Here is a 14,054-nt window from a genome sequence, read left to right on the forward strand (position 1 = left end):
ATGAGAAACAAGATTCTCTGGTCTGATGAAACCAAGATTGAAATAGTTTTTCTAAAAAATGATTTTCGCTTTGTCATTATGGGGAATTGTGTGTAGAAGATGAAGGAAAAAAATGGAATCTATTTTTGAATAAGGCTATAACATAACAAAATGTGGAAAAAGTCAAGGGGTCTGAATACTTTTGGAATGTACTGTAGAGAGATACGTTTATTTCTAAATCATGTCCAAAGAATTGAATTGGCCACAGGTGGACTCCAATCAAGCTGTCGGAAATTGGACAAATCTGAGCTAAATTTGGAGTGTCATAGCAAATGGGTGTGAATACTAAATTAGCAAACATTTCTAAAAACATGTTTTCACTTTGTCATTAAGGGGTATTATGTGTAGACATGCGAGAACAAAAATCTATTTAATCAATTTTGAATTGAGGCTGTAACACAACTGAATGTGGAATAAGTCAAGGGGTATGAATACTTGCTGAAGGCACTGTATGTTAGGTAGCATTCTCAGAGACCAGAGAGATCTAGACAGTATTAGTAGAGACCAGAGAAAGCTAGGCAGTATTACTAGAGACCAGAGAGAGCTAGATGGTATTAGTAGAGACCAGAGCGTGCTAGGTAGTATTAGTAGAGAACAGAGAGATCTAGGCAGTATTAGTAGAGAACAGAGAGAGCTAGGCAGTATTAGTAGAGAACAGAGAGATCTAGGCAGTATTGGTAGAGAACAGAAAGAGAGGCAGTATTAGTAGAGAACAGAGAGAGCTAGGCAGTATTAGTAGAGAACAGAGAGAGCTAGGCAGTATTAGTAGAGAACAGAGAGAGCTAGGCAGTATTAGTAGAGAACAGAGGGAGCTAGGCAGTATTAGTAGAGAACAGAGAGAGCTAGGCAGTATTAGTAGAGAACAGAGAGAGCTAGGCAGTATTAGTAGAGAACAGAGAGAGCTAGGCAGTATTAGTAGAGAACAGAAAGAGAGGCAGCATTAGTTGAGAACAGAGAGAGCTAGGCAGTATTAGTTGAGAACAGAGAGAGCTAGGCAGTATTAGTAGAGAACAGAGAGAAGCTAGGCAGTATTAGTAGAGAACAGAGAGAGCTAGGCAGTATTAGTAGAGAACAGAGAGAACTAGGCAGTATTAGTAGAGAACAGAGAGAGCTAGGCAGTATTAGTAGAGAACAGAAAGAGAGGCAGCATTAGTTGAGAACAGAGAGAGCTAGGCAGTATTAGTAGAGAACAGAGAGAACTAGGCAGTATTAGTAGAGAACAGAGAGAGCTAGGCAGTATTAGTAGAGAACAGAGAGAGCTAGGCAGTATTAGTAGAGAACAGAGAGAGCTAGGCAGTATTAGTAGAGAACAGAGAGAGCTAGGCAGTATTAGTAGAGAACAGAGGGAGCTAGGCAGTATTAGTAGAGAACAGAGAGAGCTAGGCAGTATTAGTAGAGAACAGAAAGAGAGGCAGCATTAGTTGAGAACAGAGAGAGCTAGGCAGTATTAGTAGAGAACAGAAAGAGAGGCAGCATTAGTTGAGAACAGAGAGAGCTAGGCAGTATTAGTTGAGAACAGAGAGAGCTAGGCAGTATTAGTAGAGAACAGAGAGAACTAGGCAGTATTAGTAGAGAACAGAGAGAGCTAGGCAGTATTAGTAGAGAACAGAAAGAGAGGCAGCATTAGTTGAGAACAGAGAGAGCTAGGCAGTATTAGTAGAGAACAGAGAGAGCTAGGCAGTATTAGTAGAGAACAGAAAGAGAGGCAGCATTAGTTGAGAACAGAGAGAGCTAGGCAGTATTAGTAGAGAACAGAGAGAACTAGGCAGTATTAGTAGAGAACAGAGAGAGCTAGGCAGTATTAGTAGAGAACAGAGAGAGCTAGGCAGTATTAGTAGAGAACAGAAAGAGAGGCAGCATTAGTTGAGAACAGAGAGAGCTAGGCAGTATTAGTAGAGAACAGAGAGAACTAGGCAGTATTAGTAGAGAACAGAGAGAGCTAGGCAGTATTAGTAGAGAACAGAGAGAGAGGCAGCATTAGTTGAGAACAGAGAGAGCTAGGCAGTATTAGTAGAGAACAGAAAGAGAGGCAGCATTAGTTGAGAACAGAGAGAGCTAGGCAGTATTAGTAGAGAACAGAAAGAGAGGCAGCATTAGTTGAGAACAGAGAGAGCTAGGCAGTATTAGTAGAGAACAGAGAGAACTAGGCAGTATTAGTAGAGAACAGAGAGAGCTAGGCAGTATTAGTAGAGAACCGAGAGAGAGGCAGCATTAGTTGAGAACAGAGAGAGCTAGGCAGTATTAGTAGAGAACAGAAAGAGAGGCAGCATTAGTTGAGAACAGAGAGAGCTAGGCAGTATTAGTAGAGAACAGAAAGAGAGGCAGCATTAGTTGAGAACAGAGAGAGCTAGTGAGATAGGCAGCAGGAGCAACAGCTGCTCCCTGGTTCAAACGGGTGTACAGAGAGACATCCCTACTGCTGTTTCTACCACATCTCCTCACTGCAGGTGGCCAACCCATTCTCTCTCTCTCTCTCTCACACACACACACACACACACACACACACACACACACACACACACACACACACACACACACACACACACACACACACACACACACACACACACACACACACACACACACACACACACACACACACACACACACACACACACACAACACTTGAAAGGCAGGCAGCACGGGTGCACGCAGACACAAAAATTTAATTTGCTAAAGTGTTGAGCCGACACAGTTGTGAAACCCCATTACAGTTAACCAATACACCTGACTGAAGCGCAACCCTTTCCCAGTTAGAGAGAGGTGGTTTTATCCCTCCCCAGTCAGTCACTATCACATTAAGGATCAGTTAGCTGTGAACCCCAGTGTCACAGCAGCCATCAGAGAGAGAGAGAGAGAGAGACATTCAGGTAATGGAGATCTCACTGGGCTCCCCTCGCTGCAGTGATGGAGTGGGTTGGACTGGAGGAACTAGGAGGGAACTAGGGAGGAACCAGGGGACAGGAGGAAGAGGGATGGAAAAGAGCTAGGTGAATATGTGCAAAAATCCATACTACCACTACTACTACCACCACCACCACCACCACTACTACTACTACTACCACTACTACTTTGACGATTGTAGCCATCAGTTGTCCCATTAACAATCACCCATATTAGCACACTTATTTCATTTCAAACTTGACATTTCTCTAGTATAGGCTACTTATCGTAATGAATGATATCAGCAAAAATTGCCTGCAATGAGTGATTGGTACACTATATACACAAAAGTATGTGGACACCCCTTCAAATTAGTGGATTCAGCTATTTCAGCCACACCCGTTGCTGACAGGTGTATAAAATCAAGAGCACAGCCATGCAATCTCCATAGGAAAACATTGTAAATAGAATGGCCTTACTGAAGAGCTCAGTGACTTTCAATGTGGCACCGTCATAGGATGCCACCTTTCCAACAAGTCAGTTTGTCAAATTTCTACCCTGCTAGAGCTGCCCCTTGTCAACTGTACGTGCTGTTATTGTGAAGTGGAAATGTCTAGGAGCAACAACGGCTCAGCCATGAAGTGGTAGGCCACACAAGCTCACAGAACGAAACCTTTGAGTGCTAAAGTGCATTAGGAGTAAAAATCGTCTGTCCTCGGTTGCAACACTCACTACCGAGTTCCAAACTGTCTCTGGAAGCAAAGTCATGTTAGTCGGGAGCTTCATGAAGTGGGTTTCCATGGCCATGCACAATAAAAAGCGTCGGCTGGAGTGGTGTAAAGCTCAACGCCATTTGACTCTGGAGCAGTTTCGCATTCTCTGGAGTGGTGAATCACGCTTCACCATCTGGCAGTCCGACGTACAAATCTGGGTTTGGCGGATGCTAGGAGAACGCTACCTGCCCGAATGCATAGTGCCAACTGTAAAGTTTGGTGGAGGAGGAATAATGGTCTGTAGCTGTTTTTCATGGTTCGGGATAGGTCCCTTACTTCCAGTGAAAGGAAATCTTGGGAAAGGCCTTTTCTTGTTTCAGCATGACAATACCCCATGCAGAAAACGAGGTCCATACAGAAATGGTTTGTCGAGATCGGTGTGGAAGAACTTAACTGGCCTGCAGAGAGCCCTGACCTCAACCCATCAAGCACCTTTGGGATGAATTGGAACGTCGATTGCGAGTCGGTCCTAATCGCCCAACATCAATGCTCGACCTAACTAATGCTCTTGTGGCTGAATGGAAGCAAGTCAACGGTTACCATAACCATATAGCTGTCATTGTACAATTACGACTGTAACTCCCTTTACCTGCAGGAACTTCAGTTTACTGTAGTTCATCTACTGCTTCCTTAACCCTAGTATCATTTATAAGAGCCTGTCTGACATCTGTCACACACACACACACACACACACACACACACACACACACACACACACACACACACACACACACACACACACACACACACACACACACACACACACACACACACACACACACACACACACACACAGTCTTGTACAGTTAACCTTGTGGGGACACACAATTCAGTCCCATTCAAAATCCTATTAACCCTAACCTTAACCCAAAAACCTAATCTTAATCCTAAACCTAAACCTACCATAGCTTCTAACCCTAACCCTAAAACTAACCCTAGCTCCTAACCCTAACTCTTAACGTAATTCTAACACTAATTCTAACCTTAACCCTAAACCCCCTAGAAATAGCATTTGAGCTCATGGGGACTAACAAAATGTCCCCAGTTGGTTCCATTTTTGTTTGTTTACTAATCTCGTGGGGACTTCTGGTCCCCACAAGAATAGTTAAACACGTCCACACACACGCACACACACACTGCATGTACAGCACCATTACACACACTTCACACAGACCGCAATTATCAAACAGCTTCACAGACTGTATCCAAAGTGCCAGCCGTTATGCAAATGATGTTAGGTATGCTAATGATGGCCATGCAAATAATGATTATGTAAATGATCATGTAAATAAAAGAAGTGTTCTGACCGTGACACAGTCACGTACACAGCGGTGTGAGGGTCGGAGGGGCCAGGAGAGTGAAGGCATAGACACCTGCTTTCAATCTGGTTTGACTCTGCTTTCAATCTGTATTGACTCTCCTTTAACTCAGATTTAAAAACAATCTCGATTCTCATTGGACTGCTTTCAATCTGGTTTGACTCTGCTTTCAATCTGTATTGACTCTCCTTTAACTCTGTTTTTAAATCTATCTCGATTCTCATTGAACTGCTTTCAATCTGGTTTGACTCTGCTTTCAATCTGCTTCGACTCTGGTTTGATTCAGGTTGACCCCAGTTTCACACCAACTATGGTCTAGTTTTAGTGAATGGACGAGCACTGTAATCTAGCAACAAGAGTGAAAGCCAACCATGTGAATAAATAATTTGTCTCTAAATTAGTTATTAGACCCTTTTAACACACTCCCAATCATGTCCTTTATACTCACCATAAAGAGAATACTAAAACGCTTTGTAGCTATACGGGTGAGTGGGTGGAAGAAATGCTTTCTCTCCTACAACATTATCAGTAAAGATATAACACGGTGCGTCTCCCCACAAACTGGAATACCTTATTGCATTCTGCTGATGTGTTCTCCAACCTACATCGATTGGTTGGGTTGATCTGTTCTATTGATATCTCCAACAGTGATTCCCAGCTGGCGGGTGGTGACCCAAATTTCGGTCCAGGGAGGTTTTGAATTGGTTTCGAGTAATTAAAAAAAAAAACATTTGTATAATTTTTTTTAAAATGAAAAATACTCCAGTCTGAACTTAAACAACTAAAACTAGGTAGAAAGTGTGTAGAAATGATAATGAACCTATATATTTTGTTAATAATTTAATAATCACAGTATTTTCAATGTAGCGTTATTGGCTGCGCTATTTAAAGGCTTTGGTTGATGTTGTGGTCTCAAACCAGTTCGCTTAACATTGTTCATCAAGACTAGGGGCAAAATGGAATTAATGACAATGAAAAAGGTGGAACTGTTGTTCCTGTGTCATATAATTGGTACATTTATTATCAATACAGCATTGAACATAGTTTTCCAGATGTAATTTTGGAAACATACGAAAGCATACTGGATCGCGACTGAGACAACCTGGTTCAATTTGGGTCCCGAGGCAAAAGCAGTAGAGAACCACTGATCTAGAATATATTCTAGCGAACGTAGGGACAGACTCACTAAAGAGGATCGCTACACTGCCTCCTCCACTACAATATATTTCTCCACTGATAAAGCATGTACTTTACAATATAAAGAGAAACCACTGCTAGAGACTATATTATGGTAGAAGTTTAGGAATACAGCATGTGGTGTGGTGATAAAGCATGTACTGTGCATCTCAGTGACAGAGAGAGGGAGAGAGGGAGAGAGAGAGAGAGGAGAGAGAGAGAGAGAGAGAGAGAAAGAGAACAGCCATTGGTGCTAACATGAATGTGTAATGTCTAATGTCTGGCCCTAATTACCTCCCTGCACCATCACGCTGTTTACAGCAGCGATACACGTCGACACACACACCCAAAAGAGCTCCCTCAACACCCAGGGCAGGAGGAGGGGGGGAGACACACTATACACAAAATCCGTCGCACGCACCACACACACACACACACACACACACACACACACACACACACACACACCATCATCGATACAGCCTGAGGCAGAGCTGGGGCAAAGTTAAGTCGACGTCAAAATAAAAACCTCTATGGTGTATTCAATTGAGTATAGCTCAGACTAGTGTAGGAATTCTGTCTGTAAAGTGGGACGTTTTATGGCCAATGCAGTGGTCTGTGCAGCAGACTATGCAGTGGTCTGATGGCAGACTATGCAGTGCTATTAGGTCTGCAGGGGAGAGTGATAAGAGTTGAAAATGAGGCAGCATTTCAGTCAAGTGGGTTTCAGTTTTAAATGAGGGAAGATCTACAGACCACCTACCAAGCACACATGTAGCTGACCCAATTCTGAACACCCAGAGAGAGAGAGAGAGAGAGAGAGAGGGAGCGAGAGGGGAGAGTAGGGGGTGAAAAAAGGAGCACACTGAAGCACATGGGTGAACACTCCTAAGATCCCATCACATATTGAACAGCATGGCTATGCTAGGTGGGTGGGTGGCTGAGGGAGAGACCGGGTGGTGGAGACACACAGAGATGTAGCGCTCTCCTGTCAGTGGATAGGACTAGGAGAGATGGACTGAGAGAGATTAGAGAGAGAGAGAGAGAGAGAGAGGAGAGGAGAGAGAGAGAAGAGGAGAGAGAGAGAGAGAGAGAGAGAGAGAGAGAGAGAGAGAGAGAGAGAGAGAGAGAGAGAGAGAGGAGAGAGAGAGAGAGAGAGAGAGAGAGAGAGAGAGAGAGAGAGAGAGAGAGCGATGTCCCTCCCGCTGTTGTCTGTTCTTTGATCATTTATACATCACACCGCTCTGATCTGATGTGTGTTCTCCTGACTGAGACAAAGCCAAACTGCACCCCGACACCACTGGTGCCAAACTAATATATACACTTGTGTGTGTGTGTGTGAGAGAGAGAGGGGTTGATTTATGTGTTAGTGTGTGTGTGCGCGCGTGTGTGTCTGTGTACACAATGCACCTAAGGCATGGCCTATTAAAATGACAATATGTACAGTATATAATGTAATGCGTAGTTTATACCACAGCATAAAACGACAACTGCAGGTCTGTCTGCACTGCTCTGTGCCCTAAATGGCTGTACATACAGACAGTGAACAGCTTGAACATATTCAGCATTATGCAGGGGTGAGGGGTGAACATGGTCGCTGGGCATCGCTGTGAGGAGTGGCTAGGGAGAGATTTATTGGCTGCTGGGGAGGGACGGAGGGGGGAGGGGTGGAGGGAGGGATCTATAGGAGGAACAGGAGCGGTATTCCAGCAGGTGTGCCTAACCATGCTAATGAAAGACAGAGGGGAGAGGGAGAGAGAGAGTGAGTGAGAGATGGGGGGGGGGGGGGGGTATAAAGATAAAAAGGAGAAGATGGCAGGGGAGGAGAGATGGGGAGGGAGATGGAAGAAGGACGAAGGAGAGAATGAAGCAAAGGGATTGTCAGAGGGATGGAGGGAGAGAAAATCAAGTACTAGAGGAAAATTCCAAAAAAGAAGAGAGAAAAAGAAGGAGAGGAAGAGAGAGAGGAAGAACTACAGCTAAATCTGGTGTATGAACAGATGTGTGAGTGATGATTCCAGGGTGGAGAGTGTCCCTCCCATAGTTACTCTTTACAGACAGACAGACAGACAGACAGACAGACAGACAGACAGACAGACAGCTCCATCCTGCTAGTCCACCGCTGGAGAGAAGTGATGACTCGTGGGTAAAGAGAGACATTGTACTGGGCCCCGATCAGACCAGGAGTGGGAAGGAAACGGCATCAATCACTCTGGCATCTATTGAGCGGGCCTGGGTGTTCCAACAGCGAACAACTGGGCACCCTCATGATGAGTTCAGATTAGTTTTTTTGCCGGGGTGGCCACCCCTGGTTTAAAACACGTTAAAGGGGACGTGACCAGTCAATGAGCTATGTCCAGTTGTAACTTCAGAGCAGGTACAGGTCTGATAGTTAACGGGGACGACAGAACTACCAATTCAACACTGTGGTAGAGACACACACTAGCGCTAAAATATGCGTATATATCAACACGTCGCGCGCCCCCCACACACACATACCCGTTCACACAAACACGCAATCATTTTTTTTTATCGACGAAAGGAGTAGGACTTGTATATAGTAAAATATGAATGATGTGTGTAGGAGACATTTACAGCTAATGCCTCTTCCCTCTCCTCCTCCCACCTCTCCTCCTCCCTCTCTCCTCCTCCCTCCCTCTCCTCCTCCCTCTCCTCCTCCCCCTCTCCTCCTCCCTCCCTCCCTCTCCTCCCCCTCTCCTCCTCCCTCCCTCTCCTCCTCCCCCTCTCCTCCTCCCTCCCTCCCTCTCCTCCCTCCCTCCCTCTCCTCCTCCCTCCCTCCCTCTCCTCCCCCTCTCCTCCTCCCTCCCTCTCCTCCTCCCCCTCTCCTCCTCCCTCCCTCCCTCCTCCCTCTCCTCCTCCCTCTCCTCCTCCCCCTCTCCTCCCCCTCTCCTCCTCCCTCCCTCTCCTCCCCCTCTCCTCCTCCCTCCCTCTCCTCCCCCCTCTCCTCCTCCCTCCCTCTCCTCCTCCCCCTCTCCTCCTCCCTCCCTCTCCTCCCCCTCTCCTCCTCCCACCTCTCCTCCTCCCTCACTCTCCTCCCCCCTCTCCTCCTCCCTCTCCTCCTCCTCTTCATGCCAAACCTGTCCACAGAAGGTCAACGGGGGAGGGGACGGAGGACGGAGTGGACGATGACTAGGTGTGCTACTAGGTGTAATAGAGCAATACAGCATATTCACTAGGTGTGCTACTAGGTGTAATACAGCAGAGGATATTCACTAGGTGTGCTACTAGGTGTAACACAGCAATACAGCATATTCACTAGGTGTGCTACTAGGTGTAATACAGCAGAGGATATTCACTAGGTGTGCTACTAGGTGTAATAGATGTAATAAAGGATATTCACTAGGTGTGCTACTAGGTGTAATACAGCAAAGAGGATATTCACTAGGTGTGCTACTAGGTGAAACACAGCAATACATCATATTCACTAGGTGTAACACAGCAATACAGCATATTCACTAGGTGTGCTACTAGGTGTAATACAGCAGAGGATATTCACTAGGTGTGCTACTAGGTGTAATAGATGTAATAAAGGATATTCACTAGGTGTGCTAATAGGTGTAATAGATGTAATAAAGGATATTCACTAGGTGTGCTAATAGGTGTAATAGATGTAATAAATGATATTCACTAGGTGTGCTACTAGGTGTAATATATATAATAAAGAATATTCACTAGGTGTGCTACTAGGTGTAATACAGCAATACAGCATATTCGCTAGGTGTGCTACTAGGTGTAATACAGCAATACAGCATATTCACTAGGTGTAATACAGAATATTAATTAGGTGTTCTACTAGGTGTAATACAGCAAAACAGCATTTTCACTAGGTGTTCTACTAGGTGTAATACAGCAATACAGCATATTCACTAGGTGTAATACAGCAATACAGCATATTCACTAGGTGTGCTACTAGGTGTAATACAGCAATGCAGCATATTTACTAGGTGTAAAATATGTTATAAAGGATATTCACTAGGTGTAACACAGCAATACAGGTAATATTCACTAGGTGTGCTACTAGGTGTAATACAGCAAAGAGGATATTCACTAGGTGTGCTACTAGGTGTAATACAGCAATATAGGATATTCACTAGGTGTGCTACTAGGTGTAATACAGCAAAGAGGATATTCACTACGTGTGCTACTAGGTGTAATACAGCAATACAGGACATTCACTAGGTGTGCTACAAGGTGTAATACAGCAAAGAGGCTAATCACTAGGTGTGCTACTAGGTGTAATAGATGTAATAAAGGTTATTCACTAGGTGTGCTACTAGGTGTAATACAGCAATACAGCATATTCACTAGGCGTATAACAGCAATACAGAATATTCACTAGGTGTGCTACTAGGTGTAATAGATGTAATAAAGGATATTCACTAGGTGTGCTACTAGATGTGATACAGCAATGCAGCATATTCACTAGGTGTTCTACTAGGTGTAATACAGCAATACAGCACATTCACTAGGTGTTCTACTAGGTGTGATACAGCAAAGAGGATATTCACTAGGTGTTCTACTAGGTGTAATACAGCAATACAGCATATTCACTAGGTGTAACACAGCAATATAGCATATTCACTAGGTGTAATACATGTAAAAAAGGATATTCACTAGGTGTAATACATGTAATAAAGGATATTCACTAGGTGTAATAGATGTAATAAAGGATATTCACTAGGTGTAATACATGTAATAAAGGATATTCACTAGGTGTGCTACTAGGTGTAATAGATGTAATAAAGGATATTCACTAGGTGTAATAGATGTAATAAAGGATATTCACTAGGTGTAATAGATGTAATAAAGGATATTCACTAGGTGTAATAGATGTAATAAAGGATATTCACTAGGTGTAATAGATGTAATAAAGGATATTCACTAGGTGTTCTACTAGGTGTAATATATATAATAAAGAATATTCACTAGGTGTGCTACTAGGTGTAATACAGCAAAGAGGATATTCACTAGGTGTGCTACTAGGTGTAACACAGCAGTACAGCATATTCACTAGGTGTGCTACTAGGTGTAATGCAGCAATTCAGCATATTCACTAGGTGTAATACAGCAATTCAGCATATTCACTAGGTGTAATACAGCAATACAGCATATTCACTAGGTGTTCTACTAGGTGTAATACAGCAATACAGCATATTCACTAGGTGTTCTACTAGGTGTAATACAGCAATACAGCATATTCACTAGGTGTAATAGACGCAATAAAGGATATTCATTCACTAGGTGTGCCACAGCTGTAATACAGGGGTATGGTGTATTTCCCACACATTTATTGTGAGAGATCATTTTCCCCTCGGGGACATTAAAGTTCATCCTATCCTATAAGACATGTCCCTCTGTCTTCCTCACCTGTCATGGTCTCGGCCGACGCCCCACACACGGATGCTGCTGATTGGCTGAGAGTGGAGCATGCTGCGGTCGTCCGGGTGGACCAGGGTCAGATCACGGTCCTGCAGCACCAGCAGCATGCCTTTACCCTGATGGGACGATCAATACATCAATCAATCAATCAATAGATCAATCAATCAATCAATCAATCAATACATCAATCAATACATCAATCAATACATCAATCAATCAATACATCAATCAATACATCAATCAATCAATACATCAATCAATAGATCAATCAATCAATCAATCAATCAATACATCAATCAATCAATACATCAATCAATCAATACATCAATCAATCAATCAATACATCAATCAAGCAATACATCAATCAATCAATACATCAATCAATACACCAATCAATCAATCAATCAATACATCAATCAAGCAATACATCAATCAATCAATACATCAATCAATACACCAATCAATCAATACATCAATACATCAATCAATCAATACATCAATCAATCAATACATCAATCAATCAAATTGTATCTGTATGGCGCGTCCTAGAACTATGTATGTCACAAAGTGCATACACACACGCACGCACACAAGCGAATGCACGCAAGCTTGTGTAACCGGTGGGAAATGGCTAGCTAGTTAGCGGTGCGCGTTAGTAGCGTTCCAATCGGGGACGTCGCTCGCTCTGAGACCTTGAAGTAGTTGTTTCCTTTGCTCTGTTGTGGACCGATATGTAACGACGCCTCATGGGAGGCAGTTGTTGATGTGTTCAGAGGTTGCCTGGTTCAAGGCCAAGTTGGGGCGAGGACAGGGACGGAAGCAACACACCATGCACACCCCCACGCACATACCCACGCATACCCCCCCACACACACAGGTCCTCACCTCTCCCCAGACCCCTGCCGAGTCTCGTATGTCCCTCCTACAGTACGACAACTGCCTGATACAGTGATGGACAGCCACACTGCTCCTCCCCTCTGTCAGGTCTCTCTCTGCCATCTCCACCCAGCCCAGGGAACGCACTGGGAACGACTGAGATACACACAAATAGTTGGAGCAATGAATTAATAAACACTAATACAAAAAACACACACAACGGCACACCTCCCCTGACATAGAAAAACGTTCTCTTTAAATTGTGTTTGTATAAGGTCCAGGGGACTTGCAGAGGAGAGTGTGAGAGTATTGTGACAGTGTATGAAATATAATAGGCAGTGTGGCTCAGTGCAGCCCAGAGCCAGCCCTCCCTCAGAGCACCACAATGCATTATTCTTCTCTTTAGGGACAGACCCCGGGCTTTTGTTCCAACTCTCACACAGGGACAAACATGCACACAGACTGCAACACACACAGATGTACACAAACGCACGCGCACACCGGCACTTTTGAAAGGTTGCATCATCCGATTAAGTTGTGTGGAACGTTCAACAGAGCAATTCCCAGTCAGCATGGTCACAGGTGCATTAGGCCTAATTGTTTTCTCTCTAAATCCTTCCTCTCTTCCTCCTCTTTTTCTCCTCCCTCTCTTTACCTTCTCTTCATTCTCACTACCAACAGTCCTCCTCATCAAACTAGAATGTATTATGTGTGCCCCCCCCCTCCTTCTCTGTTGGGGAGCATGTACATACACCATTAATCCAGCAGGGGGCACCAAAACCTCCCATTCAGCCACAGAGCCTTGGCACTGGGCAGTAGTTCACCAAACTACCAATAGGTGGCAGTGCCACAGAGAAAGAGATCATCTCAATGGACAGCACATTACCTCCTTCCTTCCCTCCGTGAACACTGGATAGGTGACAGCATGGTTAGCATCCCATTGTTTTCGACCAAATCCAACCTTGTACAATCAGTGATTCATGAATTCTCACCTGTCCCTCTGGGTCAGTGCAGGCACTGTTGAGGTCCACTGTATCTAACTGGGCAGGGCTACAGAGGGAGAGAAAACCATGAGCAAAGACATCAGCAAAGTGTGAAAAGGCAAGGAGAAATGTGATAATGGGCCAACCAGAAATACAGGCTTTACTGAATGTCTGGTAAATACTGTGTATGTCTGTGTGTTTGGGTGTGTATGTGTGTGTGTATTTTTTGTGATGTGTGTTTTACTGCAGTCTCAGTGAGGCATAACGGAGAGTAGCTCCTTCAAAAGCTTTCAGGCTGGGGTCAGGATAGACTGGGTAGTCCTTCAACTCCTAGAGAGAGAGAGAGAGAGAGAGAGAGGGACGGAGGGAGGGAGGGAGGGAGAGGGAGAAAGCGGGAGATAGAGGGAGGGAGAGAGAGAGAGAGAGGGAGACAGAGGGAGGGAGAGAGAGAGAGAGGGAGGGAGGGAGGGAGGGAGGGAGGGAGGGAGGGAGGGAGGGAGGGAGGGAGGGAGGGAGGGAGGGAGGGAGGGAGGGAGATAGAGAGAGAGGGAGGGAGAGGGAGAAAGCGGGAGATAGAGAGAGGGGAGAGAGAGAGAGAGAGGGAG

The 14,054-nt window shown here is 44.6% G+C and overlaps 1 protein-coding gene across 5 annotated transcripts in view; it reads right to left on the minus strand.

Annotated features, from left to right (window-relative positions):
* LOC106604783 (amyloid beta precursor protein binding family B member 2) overlaps positions 1-14,054 on the minus strand; it is a 42,998-nt gene that overhangs the window by 19,828 nt on the left and 9,116 nt on the right. For all 5 annotated transcript variants that reach the window (XM_082975189.1, XM_082975190.1, XM_014199815.3 and 2 more), the window contains exons 5-8: positions 13,694-13,779; positions 13,459-13,516; positions 12,476-12,622; positions 11,579-11,706 (exon numbers count right to left, since the gene is read on the minus strand). In XM_082975189.1, the coding sequence (XP_082831315.1) occupies positions 11,579-11,706; positions 12,476-12,622; positions 13,459-13,516; positions 13,694-13,779 (419 nt within the window). The remainder of the gene's footprint in view (positions 1-11,578; positions 11,707-12,475; positions 12,623-13,458; positions 13,517-13,693; positions 13,780-14,054) is intronic.

The sequence above is a fragment of the Salmo salar genome, chromosome 05 (genome assembly GCF_965601325.2).
Source record: "Salmo salar chromosome 05, fSalSal1, whole genome shotgun sequence".
Classification (NCBI taxonomy): Eukaryota; Metazoa; Chordata; class Actinopteri; order Salmoniformes; family Salmonidae; genus Salmo; species Salmo salar.